Source organism: Bidens hawaiensis, unplaced genomic scaffold, assembly GCF_021521415.1.
Source record: "Bidens hawaiensis isolate Kalapana, Puna unplaced genomic scaffold, B.hawaiensis_p1.1 tig00019386_1, whole genome shotgun sequence".
NCBI lineage: Eukaryota > Viridiplantae > Streptophyta > Magnoliopsida > Asterales > Asteraceae > Bidens > Bidens hawaiensis.
Window position 1 is genome coordinate 462,368 of NW_027492945.1, and position 15,546 is coordinate 477,913.

At 37.0% G+C, this 15,546-nt stretch overlaps 3 protein-coding genes across 3 annotated transcripts; 1 reads left to right on the forward strand and 2 right to left on the reverse strand.

Annotated features, from left to right (window-relative positions):
• Positions 1-966: 966 nt before the first annotated feature.
• LOC143558288 (uncharacterized) lies at positions 967-1,425 on the reverse strand. The gene has a single exon (XM_077047143.1). The coding sequence runs from the start codon at positions 1,423-1,425 to the stop codon at positions 967-969; it is 459 nt and encodes a 152-aa protein (XP_076903258.1).
• Positions 1,426-2,087: 662 nt separating this feature from the next.
• Positions 2,088-2,993, reverse strand: LOC143558289 (uncharacterized). Its single transcript, XM_077047144.1, has one exon. It carries the CDS (start codon positions 2,991-2,993, stop codon positions 2,088-2,090), a length of 906 nt encoding a protein of 301 aa, XP_076903259.1.
• A 5,254-nt stretch (positions 2,994-8,247) lies between these two features.
• On the forward strand, positions 8,248-9,114 carry LOC143558290 (F-box/FBD/LRR-repeat protein At2g04230-like). The gene has a single exon (XM_077047145.1). It carries the CDS (start codon positions 8,248-8,250, stop codon positions 9,112-9,114), a length of 867 nt encoding a protein of 288 aa, XP_076903260.1.
• The last annotated feature ends 6,432 nt before the right edge of the window (positions 9,115-15,546 follow it).

Here is a 15,546-nt window from a genome sequence, read left to right on the forward strand (position 1 = left end):
TGTTTAAGTATGTATAAAGTCTTGGGGTTAGAGTGTCCATATGTAAAGTTTGCAACTTGCAAAACACGTGTATGTTGTTTTGTGGTTCTTGAAAGGTTGCAACCCTAATCATCATGTCTTTTGGTGATCTGTAAATATATAGGGGCTGCATCAGAACGTTTAGATCATTCAATCTAAGTTCAAGTTATCAATAAAGATTGCTGATCATATCTTATTGTTCATCATATTTCTTTATTAATTCAATATCAAAGATCAAGTTTGGGCCAACAATATAGACAACAAATTGGTTGAGTTTCCTAAACAAAGAAGTAAGTTATTTCATGTTAGAGAGTGAACTTGGGATGCAACCGGAGAAATAACATGCTATCCGGGCAAATGCCTTAAAGAAATTTAAGCTTGGTAAATTAAAATTTGTTTATGGATATTGATCTACAACATGTATAACGAAAATTGAAGGTATGGCGGTCCAAAAGTAAAAAACTAACACAGCTCCCTAACCTGCTAAGATCAAAGAAAACATGACTACTTAGTCTCACAGCAGAAAGGGGTCTCCTGCGATCAACCTCTGGAGTGAGAATCGGTTATATTATACAAGAGGTTATAAGAGGGTAAGTATGGAGATGGAGTAGAGAGATATAGGATAAGTGTGAATGAATGTTACCGTTGGGTGAAGTCCTCTTTTTATAGGCATTGAGAAGCTTTTTTGGGAAGCATAAGCTTCTTAAAAGGAAATGGTCAACTCCTCTTTTAACACATGCAGACAAGTAATACCATTTCAGAGTAACTTGTTTTCTGCTTTTGTCCTGCCATGTCGACATCTATAATTTATGGTATGTTTCAGCTTTATATCATAACAGAGATGACTTTTATGAGGTTTACTGTAGCGAGGAGCTTCCATGGTCAATCTAGAAGCTTTGGTGAGGAAGCTTTGAGCTTCTTTGTCTAACAGCTTGTGATTGATGCTTCTTAACTTCTAGGTTTCCCTGGGTGAGTAAGGGTATCCACGTCATCAATCATGAATCCGACAACCTTCCAAAGAGCCAAACGAGCCTCAAAGACATCAACAATCTTACACCAATTGCTTATTTTATTCATATTCGCTCCCACTAAAATACCCAAATACTCAAACGGAGACGACCCCGACTTGAAGCCCATCATAGAAGCCATCTCCGCCAATTCATTTCCACTCGTACCGAGCCCAAAAAGGTTGGACTTATGAATATTAGCCTTAAGGCCAGAACACGCATGAAAACACCTCAATATCCTCACCATATTAGCCACATTGAGATGAGACCATTCACCCAAAATTAGGGCATCATCAGCATAAAATAAGTGCGAAACAACTGGACCATCCTTTGCCAAAGTTAACCCTTTGAATTCCCCTTCTTCAATGGCCTTATAGATCTTGCACGAAAGCGCCTCCATAACAACCAAAAATAAAAAATAAGATAGAGGATCCCCTTGACGCAGCCCCTTTTCACTTTGGAATTTAGAAGTAGGCGAACCGTTAACAAGAATGGCCGATCTTGCCTAATGTAAGACACCTATTATCTAATTACACCACCTCTCAGGAAAGCCTATCTGCTGCAGAATAGAGATCAAGAAACCCCAATTTACATTGTCGCATGCTTTCTCAAAATCTACCTTCAACAAAAAAATCCTTTTTATCTTTCTTCTTGACATAATCTCATTAATTAATAAGGGCCGGTCTAAGATAAAGCGCCCGCTCAGAAAGCCCATCTAAGTATCAGAAATAATTGAATCCATAACCTTCTTCAAACGAGCCTCTAAGACCTTCGAGATCACTTTACTAATAATACCAACCAAAGTGATAGGTCTGTAATCTTTCAGGCTGACCGATTTCTTACATTTTGGGATGAGAGTAATAAAGGCAGAACTGCAACCTCTATTAATCACACCTGTATCAAAAAATTCTGTGAAAATACCAGAGAAATCCTCTTCAAAAAAACTCCAAAACCTGCGAATAAAATTAAAATTAAACCCATCGGGACTAGGAGCTTTATCTGCACCACAAGAAAACACTGCCTCCTTTATTTCCTCCTTAGAGAAAGGTTGAATAAGGTCGTCTACAAAGTCCAAAGGAGCCTTCTTAATGTTATCACAACGAAGAGTAGGTCTAACACGAAGAGCTTATGAGAAATGCTCCCTGAAGAACTTGAGAATCTCCCGTTTGACAAAGCTAGGCTTAAAACCCAAACACCATCCACCAAAATCCCCTGAATAGCATTAACAACCTTCCTACCATTAATCACACCATGAAAATAAGCTGTGTTGTCATCCCCATGCATAACCCAACGAACACGAGACCGTTGTTTCAAATATTTCAATCTATGTAGTTCCAACTCTTCCAACCCATTTTTACACTCAGCCCAGACCCATTCCTCTTCCTCAACCAGATCTCTGTGTTCCATAGTAGCTTCAAGACTCTCTAACTCCACCTTCAAAGTGCATGACTCTTCTCCTTCAGTGACGTCCTGTTTAGCCTTCCAATTCCGAACTAAATTCCTAAGAAACCGAAACTTGTTAGATAAAGTAACATCACGAGAACCCACTGACTGATAACGATCCAAAGCATTCACCAGCATCTCCTCACATCCATCCCTATCGAGCCAAGAATTGAACCAACGAAAAGGTCTCGCACCAAAATTTTTATTAACCAAAGACAAAAGAATCGGGCAGTGATCTGAAAGGTTCCTAGGAAGTGCTCGACAACAAGCCTCAGCCCATCTGCTAAAAAAATATCCACACACAAGAAATCTATCCAGTTTACTCATTTTACATTTATTCCCCGCGCCTGTCAAAAAAGTGAATCTTTTACCCTTCATCCCGTACTCCATGAGACAAGCTTCATCAATAAAAGAATTAAAATCCGAAGCACTCGACTGATTGAATTTCGAATTTCTTTTTTCATCTTCATTTCGAACAGCATTAAAGTCACCACAAAGGCACCAAAGGCCTTCCCTACCCCTCATAACAGATAGTAAAGCACTCCAAAGAATACATTTATCCACCGTTTTTTAGGAGCATAAATATTAAGAAAATTTAACTTGGTGTCATCTTCTTTAAGGCGACCAAACACAAGCATGAAGTTCTGATATTTAACAGAGCAATCTTTCAAAACAACACTAGGGTCCCACACCATCAACAAACCCCAGATCTGCCTAATGAGTCAACACCTTCCCATTCAAATTTTTTCTACCCCAAAATCGATTAGGTTTAAAATTATTAACATGAATACACAAAGTCTCCTGCAATGCAATAACAAACACACCATTTTCCTCCTTTAACTTTTTAACCCAATTATCTTTCCCAACAACCCCAACACCTTTAGTATTTAAGGATAAAATATTCATTCCAAACCTGCTTGTACACCTTCCTTAGCAATATTCTCCTTAATGAAATCTTCACAGACCTCAACTTGAGCGCCTAGCTTAACACCCACTACAATTGTCGCTTGTGTCTCCGCCTCAATGACACTCTCTGCATTAAAATCACTGTTACCCGAGGATAAAGGAAACCCCTTTCCGACCGAAGACCGACCCTCCTCTTCCTCTGTTCCCAAAGCATGCCCCTCATCATAATCCTCTGAGCTCCACCATCATAATCCTCTTGAATTTGAATCCCTTCCTCATTAAGCCCAAGAAGTTAATCTAGTCCAAAAGGGTCAACACCTTTGGGCTTTTTCCCTATCTTATTCTTTTCTAAGCTACTAGAGTAGCTTGGGCTGGGTCGGCCCACACCTGAGAAAACCTGTTTCTTTTTACGTTTGTTCACATTGCAAATTAAGTCTTCTAGAAACTCATGAACCTCCACTTTATCAAAATCAAATTTGTCTCTGAAAATAAAAACCTCCTCATTAATACCTTCCTTTAAATTCCCAACAATTACGGAAGGGTCAATATTCTGCATTAAAGAGCCTTCCGTTTCCGGACTAACGGAACCGTTACCCTTCTGGCCGGCCACGTCAGCTTCGACACCATCCTCCGGATCATCACCGTCGCCACCTTTGATTCCACCCTCAGCCTCTGCTACACAATTATCAACATCCATTCCCTCGCCGTCAACCTCCTCCGACACGTCCCAGTCTCCCTCTCCTCCGACACCCAAACCTGAAAACTCTTGTCGCGCCATTGAAGTATAATCTACTCTGCCATCCGCTTAACATCGCCTGTTAACACTCCAATGTACTCATAAGATAGGTCCGAATCATCCCAAACACCTCACTCACCTTGTCTATAACTTCACTTGCAAGCAATTGAAGAGGTAACCCCTGTAACTTTAGCCATGCAAGACGTTCATAACCCAAAGTCTGGCCCTCCCAAACATAGACAGACGTTAATTTCCCAATAATCTCTTTGGACGCTTCAAACGCTGTTGCTGCCGAGTCCTTTTCCTCATAGGATATCATCACCATCATACAACCTAAATATTGAACCTTACCTTCGACATGATGCAATTCCTTTTGAATGATTTTGATGTTTTTAAGGTGTCCAAATCAATCATCTTCGCAATAAGGCTCTCCCATGTAGACTCTTATACGCATTAACCCGGTCCTCAACAACAACCACCCGGTACTTCCTGACAGAATCAAGCCTTCCGGTGAGCGCCTCCTTAAAGGATCTTCCATCCAAATTGAACATTGTAGTCATACCCTTATCGGAAGAAAAATCTGTCCCATCTTTCTTTTTAGAACCACCGTGTGTGTCATTGGTAGCCTTGTAACCAATGTTAATTTCACCATATTCCAATGTGAACCTTGCTACATTTGCTCTTAACACTACAAATAAAAAGCAAATAAAAAGCCATTTAGCGACACACACTTTTAATGACATTTTGTTTTCTGTGCCACTAATTTAGACTTTTAATGGCACTTTGAGAATACTATATTTGTTTGACAAACGTTTTAGTGGCATTTAAATTATGTGTCACTAATTTATATTTTTAACGTCACTTTGTATTTGTCATGACACATTTTTAGTGACATTTAAAATTCTTATGAAATTGTTATGATCACTTATTGAGTAATTATAAAACGAGAATTATTTTACTATAACCAAAAAATTTGACAATGAAATATTTAAAGTAATTTTCAAAATCATTTTATATCCAAATAAATATGATTCTGATAACTAAATGTTAGTGATAATTGATGAGTAAAGTCTAGTTATTTTGATCATAAAACATAAGCCAACGAGTAAAGACGAAATTTTAAAATTAAAAATTTATCTCCTTCGAAAATTCAGTATAAAATATTTTCACCCGAGTTTGAATATATCCGCTCGAATTTGCAAATTTCCCTCGTTGTTTCTCCAAAAAATTATTGATGTCCCGCTCCTTTGTAAATCACCCAGTTGAATACTAGTTGATGAAGTCATTCTTATGTCTCGAGAAACCCTAATCCCGAGCCGCCAAAGTTTTTTTCAACGACCTCTTCTTTCCGGAATCAGTGAAGTCCTCTCATGATCAATTGGTAAGGCATTCGACGACCCTCACAATCTAATTTAGTCTCACAATGGTCTCGTTATCCTAATTGATTCAACAGGTTCGACACATCCTAATTAAGCTACATATTCTTCATCCTAATAGTGTTAGCTTTAAATCACAAATAGCCTTAACTTGACAGATTCACAACCCTAATCGAGTAATTGCTTGAAATCCAAAGACTGGAGTTCATGTTTTTTTACTAGTTTTGACTATGGTGATTTGATAACTGTATAATTTTATTTTGTGTAGGCAAGAACTATTCATCCTGCAGTTTCTCATCTATGAAAAATTTTGTGGTGAGTTTTTGACTTTTAATTTAATTTATTTTTAGTTTGACATATATTTTTTTTAATAATGCACATGCTGTATAAATCAGACCCCATATTATGTGCCTTTGTTTTTTGGTTGCTGCATTGAGACAGTTTATGGTGGTGGTCGAAAGGATCATTAGATGAAAATAATGCATGCTCCATTACAATAAATCAAGGTTAGAACCAAATTAGTTATGCCATATAATAGTCATTCTCTTCATACTATTTACTGCATCTGGCCTCATGATAATTGCAAGAATCTTTTTCTTAAACACTGGTTCGACAATTCAGGGTTTGTCCATGTAATAATTTTTTAGTAACATGATTTGTGTGACCCTTTTTTAAAGGTTTTATCGTTTTACACTTAAATTTACTTAATGGTGTGAAGAAAATAAACACAAACGTTCCCTTTTGGGTTTGGTTCATTCGATTAAAATTGGTTATTTTGGTTTCATGCGCACCACTATGTCAACGTATATGTTTAAAAAGTAGTAAAATATATAATTCTTGTATATTTGTTTTGTAAGGATGAAGGCCCACATAGTCTTTTAGCAAAGAGCTTGGCCTATCAAAGAACGAGATGAGAAAACTTCTTTTCACTGTAGCTCATCGGTTTTAGGTGTACGAAATGTGTTTTAAAACATTTTAATAAATTTTGGTGTTTGTGATAATGAAATTTTAATTATTTTTTCTATTGCTTAGTTGCTTTTGATGGTGTTACGGAGATTTTAGTGTGAGCAAGCTGAAGTCTTCTAGAGGCTATTATGAATATGATCCTCAAAGTGTGGCAAAATGACAAACATTAATCTTCGGCGTCATGAATATTTCTCAGCTCTAGTAATCTGGTGACAAGCCCGCTAGAGAAAGTTCAAGGTTTGTAAATGTATGAGTTAATGGTTTCTCAACAATTTTATTTATGTATTATGTGTTAATTGTCATTGTAGTAATACTTCAAATCCTAAACCAAAGTGCATTTAGAAGGTTTATATGCTGAGTTTTACTTTGGGCGCCTTTATCTAAATATACGAGTTAGTTATTGTTCTATATAATTTTGGTGATGCTAATTTTTAATATTTGATTTTGCTCAATTTGATGCTTATGTGAAGAGTTTTTGAAAATACAGGAGATGATCTTACTCTAGGAATTATCTTACCGTAAGCTACATTGTATTGAATTTATTTTGTGAACATAGAATTATATAATCCAGATTGATAGGAAACAATGGAAGGTGGTAGAGATGGTGTTGCAACCCTTGTAAGAAGGGACTCGGTTAAGACAAGTGCTAAACATGCTGATGAACCTGGGGATGCCTTCTACTTTTCTAGGGAGAACAAGTGACAAAGTAACAATAGATGACTGACTAGAAACCACATTGGAAGCGATGAGTGCTTTGCTAGTTAATCTTGCAACATTTGTTCGTTTTGTGTTTATATGTTTGATAACTTAGTTTGACACTTATTGGAAATTGTTTGTAAACATTTGGAATAAGTTTAAGACGATTGAACTTTTAATTAAAGTAACAATATTTTGTTTTTACATTTTATGGTTTTATTCTTATTTTATACTATAAATGATTAATGGAAATTCTATCACTAAAATTAGTATGAAATTTACCTACAAATGATTAGTGACGCAAAATTTTTGCCACAAAATATATTTTTATTGGAAAAAAAAAGTGCCACTAAAAGCTTAAAAAGTTTGTGCGACACAACTAAAAAGTGCCTCTAAAAGGCTTTAGCGTCACCGCTTCTAATGACACTTTATTTGTCTGCCGCACATTCTTATTCGGGACTTTAGTGGCATTTTTCTGTTATTTAATGACACTTTCTGTATGTCACTATACGACATTTTTTTTGTAGTGTAACCAATAGTCACCCATACGAATAGCACAAGAATTCTCACCATCTCTTGTTTGTCTTTCACATCCAACATGGTTACAAAACCAAACCTGTTACCAAATCTATCCCGTTTCCTCGCAATATACAAGTCGAAAATCTCCCCATGTTGTCGAACGAAATCAGCCAAATTGTTACCGCTGCACTTCTTCGGCAATTTTGAGACAAAAAACTTTGTTAAACGACCTTGAATCTTTTCCGGGATGGGTTTCCGTCGGCTGCCCATCGAGTTAATCTTTTCCGGGATGGGTTTCCTTGAATCATTAATATTTGATACAACACTAATAACACGATCATAACAAACTGAAAATTCATTCATATTTTGAATTTTGAAACTATTTTGTTACTTTATGATTTACATTCATAAATCATATAATAAAAATATACACGGTAAGTCGGTAAGTTGTAATAAATTTAATTACTTACCTAAGACATATATATGGTAAGTTCAAAATACACCGTCAAACAAATCAATATATCTTGATTTAATCTTCATCTCCGACTATAATCACATATTTTCATAACTACATACAAGAATGGCGATCAAAAGATTACGTGAAGAACAAGAAACCAAAACCTTGGTGAAAAGATTACATGAAGAACAACAAGAAACCAACACAACAATGGCGGATAGGCTTACGGCATTACCAGAAGACCTACAGTTTCGAATTCTTTCATCTCTTGAAACCGAACAAGCGTTTAAAACCTCGTTGTTGTCGAAAACACGGTCTTCTAAATGGACTTATGTTCCTTTTCTCAAATTCAGTTCCTATAGGTTTAAAAAACTCAATGATTTCGATAAATTCGTTTACGCTGCGTCATCTGTTCGTCGCTCGACTCAGTTGGTTAAACTAAGCTTCACACGCAGTGGAATATGCAGTGCCAAGATCTTGAAAAAGGTTTTTGATTACGCGGTTAAGGAAGGTGTTGAAGAACTCGATGCAAATATTATCCGGGCTAGAAAAGACACGAGTTGGCCGAACATGTCGCTTGCTTCATGGGATTCGTTAAAAAGGTTGAAGCTTGACAGCCTCGAACCCATGTGTTGCTCGTTTTTTGGACCAAGATCTGGATCGTTCAAAAATCTAGCAAATTTGTATCTCAAAAGGGTGATAATTACGGATCTTGATCCGTTTTCAGGGTTTCCCGCGTTAAAGAAGTTAAAGTTGGTTTGTTGTCATCTTCAAACAGATGGAAACACTTTGAAGGTACACGCTCCGTGTCTTTTGGAGTTAACAATTGTGTACTACAGTAAATATGTCAACCGATGTAATCTTACCACTCCAAACCTTGAATACTTCGAGTTTCGGGGGAATAATTTCCCACGGTTTGAAGTTACACTCGGTCTCCCTGTTCTTGAAACGGCGATTATCAAGTACAATGGATTTTGCAAGAAACTTTAAGAGAGGACACTGTTTGATGATCTTATAATGGTGTTTGAGGTTTTATGCAACGTGAAATCACTTACGATTTACTCATCTGTTGTTCATCTGCTCTCGTTGTTTCTAGAGGAGTTGGAGAATCGGTGTTCACCCTTTCGGGATTTGAAGACTTTGGGGGTGGATTTTAGTTTATTTTATCAGCAGAAGTTGTTCGAAGGCAACTGCAGATCGTTTGGTGAAGCTTTTAGATATGTTTTCGATGTGAAAGGTTACTTGTTACACAAGTCACCTGGTGCCAATTGCACTATGAGATATCATGGTGAGCAGAAAGCACAACGTCTACATTCTCCATGTTCAAACGCGCATAAATGCGTTTGCAGGCCATTCAATACAATTATACTGTGATTAGCAAACGCACATAGCTCCGGCATATCAACCACACTACATAACGGCGGGTCATCCGGGCGCTTTAGTCTCAAGTGGACATGTCTCTAGTAGACATAATAAATAAGCTGTTGTCGCGAGCAAGACTCCAAACGGGTCATTTTGCCTTCCGCAGTAAGTATCGCGTGACCTCCATAACATCAGCCTCGGACTATCCCGCGAAGCTCCGGCTGGACAACCTCACCCGCATGCATTCCCTGCAGCAACATACAAACTCCGATGAGTTAATTATGCTTTTCGCGGTTTCATGCATGCACTGGCGGACCAATTTTTGGCTTCTGCGGGCCGCGAAAAAGCTTTGGCGGATCACTAACGAGCAACCGCGGATCAAATCTGGCCACCATGGGCCCTAGTGAGAAGCTTCGGCTAGACAATCGCATGTCGCAAAAATGCAACATGTGCACGTGAAAAGGATTTCCAAGAAAGTGAATTAATTCTTCGGCTGCTTGAGACCTGCAATGGTTTTTCGGGGTGTGGAGGTGACTGCTAAGAAATCTAAAAGATCTCTTGTTTACAGACATAAAAAAGTGGTGGTGGCTCTTATTGAGCATGACCCCTTAATAAGGAGGTGGAGACCTCCTTATATAGAGAGTCTCATGGCCATCATCATGGTACCCTAATGGGCCTAGCCCAGTTAGGGTTACCTCCACAAAACCCCCTCAGCCCAATAACATTGTATTAGTCCATATAATAAAATAAGCCAAACATAATAAATTTAGGGTCGTAAAACCGGGTTTAGTACCATACCCCTACACGAACCAACACTAACCAGCTCAGTGTAACCTAAACTTTTCCTTAACAACGTTGCTAATGCAACTGAGTCAATTCCTTCACCGGTTAATGCAATCTGATCTTTATTTGAACCAACGAAAGACATCGATTCCACACCTGTTTAGCCATTCGCAAATCTTGACTAGTTAACTTTTCAGATTATTTAAATCTAAACTAATATGTAAGGAAAATTAAGTAATATGTTTTGAAAAACTTACCCGGGACACCAACAGCGATCTTCAGAGCCTTACGGCTTTTCTTCTCGTTGTTCACCGCCATCTTCACAACAATCTTTTGCTGCATAAGCAATCAGTGTACAAATTGAGGTCAAGAATGTTATAACCTAATTGAATAACTGAATAGGTTTCTACCTTGGCCATTTCTATGAACTTGATGATGATCTGATGCTAACACGTGTGTGTTTTGGATCGACTTGCTCACTCGAGTTATGAGGACTTGAAGAACGTTAAGAATATCCAGTATTTATAGATGAATCCATGGCTTGGAGGCCATCCTAATGGAAAGCTTAACCAACGCGTAATACATATTATAACTAATCATTATACTTTATAAAAAGCTGAAGCATATTAGTTATAATTTATAGTATATGAATCGTACATTCATATTTAAAAAAAATTACATTAAAATATTTTGTTTGCCTTGGCATTACCTTTTTTGAATTCTTTATTATTAACCCCAGGACTTTCATAATTAAACTTTATAAAAGTTTGATTGACCAAAAAGTTTGTGAATTTATCATTGACCCTTAAGACCTTTCTTTTCTGGCGTCTTTTCCTATAATAAGTGATATGGATTAAACTAATCCACTATTTTATTGGTCTAGTAAACCCACTCATATTTGTTCTAACTACAAACTGCCCAAGTTACATAATTTGGTCATGCTTTTATCACTGGAATAAGTTGTAAAACGCTTATAATGACTGCACACACATACACACATATATATACACACGTAAATTTTCGATATTTGAAACTTCCATTATTTAGTTTGCGTAAAATAAATAGAGGAGATATATAACAATTTTCCTTTTTTTGGAAAGACTGTTCATAGTTTTGATGATATTGACCACCACTTTGAAAGGTTGATAAGGTGTTACCATAATCAATTATTTTTTGAGATATAAACTTACCTAAAATCACATAATATTAAGTCTGTTAGCTAAAACCACTTATTTATTTGCAAACCCACCAATTTCAGAAAAACAAACATATATACTATAAAGGAAACGATTGTTGAACGATTTGAATGTGATTATGATGATTACGAAGTGGTGACGGTGATTCCTTTCATATATGGGCGCCAATGATGTTTTGGCAACCACAGCGTCGGTTTAACAAGGGGGTGCAACTTTGCGACACATCACTTAGTTTTTATTTGCTAAATTACAAGTTTTGCCCAAACTACCTATTGATTACATTCTAGGCTAAGTGAGTTTTCTAACAAAGTAACTAATCCCTAATGAATTAGCGAGATTGGGATTAACTAACACAATTGAGCTATGATACAATTCTACCAACGCTCCTAATTCATGGAGCAACTCAAACTATGTTCTCATGCATGCACCATGGTAGTGTTAATTTCAGTTTGCTTTGTTTGATTAAATTATTTCCCAATTCTAGGTAATGTGTCTTATTATTAGGAGAGTTGGTAGTTTCCTTAATTTGATTAGCCTATAAATGGTTTGTTTGATTAAAATTCAAGGTAACGAAAATACAGTAAATTGGAAGCAAGGTGTCGTTCACTTCTCTGATATATCGGGAGTGTTTGGTTACTACATAAGGCAGAATCTTGAGATTGACCATCTTAAATCGGTCTCTAACACTTTAATAAACTAGTTTTATCCCGGAATATTAGGTTGGGTTTCCTCGAACATGCTGGAAAACAAAATTTGAAATGACATTTCCAAAGGAAAGTAAGAGTAATAAATAAAGTTAATTGTGTTACATCACAATATTGACATGAAGCCTCATTTTATGTTTATGCAGACAAAATTATGTTACAATTACACAAATTCCGAATCAAATTACTTATAATAAGCTGGTTTGATCTCTCGTTGTATCAGTTGATGAATCTCACATGATTGTGCAAGAGGGATCGTTGTTATAGGGGCCTTCGTATACATGATACGGCACACTGTAGTTATAATGGTGAGTATAAATTGGTGGCAACACGGGCGCTTGTGTCTGACCTGTGGCAGCACTGGCAGGAGCAACAGGTTTCTTCTCCTCTACCGAACCAACACTAACAAGCTCAGCGTAACCTACACTTTTCCTTAACAACGTTGCTAATTCAACTGAGTCGATTTTCTCACCGGTCAATGCAATCTGATCTTTATCTGAACCAACGAAAAACACCGATTCCACACCTGTTTAGCCATTCACAAATCATGTCTAGTTAATTTTTCGGATGATTTAAATCTCACCTTATGTAAAGGAAGAATAAGTAATATGTTTTGAACATCTTACCCGGGACACCAACAGCGATCTTCAGAGCCTTACGGCTTTTCTTCTCGTTGTTCATTGCCATCTTCACAACAATCTTTTGCTGCATAAGCAATCAATTGTACAAATTGAGGTCAAGAATGTTATAACCAAATTGAATAACTGAACAAGTTTCTACCTTGGCCATTTCTATGAAAATTAATGATGATCTGATGCTAACAAATTTGTGTTTTGGATTGACTCGTTCTCTCGTGTTATGAGGACTTGGAGAAGGTGTTAAAAGAATGAGCAAGAATGTTAAGAATCTCAGGTATTTATAGATGAATCCATGGCGTGGAGGCTATTCAACTGGAAAGCTTTAACCAACGCGTAACAAATATAAAATTGTATATTCAACTTTATAAAAAGCTCAAGCATATAATTAATATACTTTGTTACCCTTTTTGAGTTCTTTATTATTAACAAACGACTCACATCAACTTTACAAAGAATTTTGGGAGAACTTTCTTTTCTGGCGTCTTTTCCTTATATAAAATAATAACCAAATCTCAATATTGGTCTAGAAGACCTACCATATATATATCACTTATCACATTAAATGATAAGTGGTCATGTAGAGCACGAGCACAAAGTAAAAACAGATAGAATTATCACCTACGTGAAGGATTGCCAAACAATATCATACTATACAACTTTTAAGGAAGATTATGAATTGATATTTATTCGAGAGCTACACGAGTTAAATTGCGTCTAATTTAATCTAACGCTCACATTGGATGATCGACACGAAAATGAAATTAAATATAAAGTGTTGACCATTGAGGCCTCTTATAGGAGCTGGTACCATCGCGTGGGTTCAATAACGGGATGTGACACATCTTTTAATTTGTCTTCGTTAAGTTACAACTTTTGAACGAACTACCTATTATTATATTCTAAGCACTGACTATGCTAATAAGTTATCTAAGTTTATGATTAAACTTCAATACGGACAAAAGCGATAGATGGATTCCAAACTATCGACATAATGCTTTGGGTGCGGTTTGGATTGCAAGCAACGTCTTGAAACACAAAGGCTTGTTTAGCCACATTACGTGACCATGAGGATACTTCCCACACATTAGGCTTCCCACTTTCCTTATTGCTAAACGAACAATATGTAGGGAAGGCTCCCAAGTAAAAAAGCATAAAATAACAAGAAAATCAAATATTCCACCCATCTGAAGAGAAACATTCTAAGGAATTGAAATAGATCAACACCCATTAAAAAAGTATTTATGACATAGGTATATCAACAAATTAGATGCTGGTTATGCAAATACATTTTCAAAATGAAGAAATACGTTTGGACAAATGATATCTTAAAACATGTTCATCAAGAAACCCCAATATCTTGATCAAGGCCGAAGTATGGCTGTGTCTCGGAAGACGGATCTTCATTAGTACTATCTGGCCAAGTCACTAGAGTTGGATCTTCATGCGTAAAGTCTGTCAAGAATCACGGAGGTAGATCTTCGAAAAAGTTGTTTACCCAAGTCATTGGATCAGTAGGGTCATCAAGGCTGTCTGTTGAAGTCGGTGTATATGGATCCGTTCCCATCGTGTTATCACCACCGTTGTTGTCCGAATAAGGCCCAGCGTCTTCTCTTGCAAATTGTTGAACAAAAGTTTCAACTGCTCTACCTGACCTCCTAAGGTTAGAGTTTATTCTCATGTGCATAATGTTGTCAACAGGTTGCTGTGATGGCTTAGGAGGAAATGGCCGACGACTCCCATCAATGTTGTTAACTGGTTGCGGTAAAGTTTGAGGAGGAAATGGCTGATCACACCCATCAATGTTGTTAAGTGATTGCTGATACATTGTAGACATAAACCTCACTGGTGTAGCAATCTCAACATCTATTGTCGAGTCTGGGAAGTGTTCTGGTCCATTAGGTAAATTACCTGCCGATACTCTTCGTTTTCTAGTTGGAGGTTCATCATCAATTTGGTTTTGTTCTTGATTCCGTCTGTTCTGAATTTTTCTGGACTGTTTATTGTTTTCAGTTAGGATCATCACCGGCGCCTTCTTGTAAACTTCGCACAACACACAATCACTTAGCTACAAAAACAAGGAAAGTTGGCCATGCTAGAATCATATGACGGACATGTTAAGAAATTACACACGTATACATACCTTGTTTCCATCGCTTCCGATAGGGAGATTCGGATCATTGGTGGTATACTCATGCATTAGCCATGACGTCTTTTTCCCCTTGTCATCATAATAAGCTAAACTTCTTTTACTTCCAACCGCTTCTCTCGCTTTATTATAAACCGTTGTATATCTCTGTGATGCTTTCCAAGATCCAAAGTTCTTGGTTTTTCTGTTAGGTAAGTCCCCTTTTGGATATTTTCTATCTCTAGATGTCAGAAAGTACCACTTGTTTTCGTGCGATAAGTATCGTTCTGTCATCAAGAAAACATTCAAATTAATTGTGTTAAAAGAAAAAAAATACAAAACAAGAAACGATCAAGATTAATTATACTCTTATTTAAGGTCATATGTACATGTTAATTAAAGGGTGGGAAGTTGTTACTAACTAGACAGTTCTTGGGGATGGTAGTCGTAAAGATTGACCTCGTGTAACCGGCACTTAGGGTGGTTTCCAGTTTGTATCTTCTTTTTCAAATAGTGGACGATGAGATCGTAGTCCGTCGGACAAAAGCAATAGCCGGGTTCCAGACTATCGGCATAATCAGGCTCTTCTTGTCTACTAGATCGAATGATTTGTT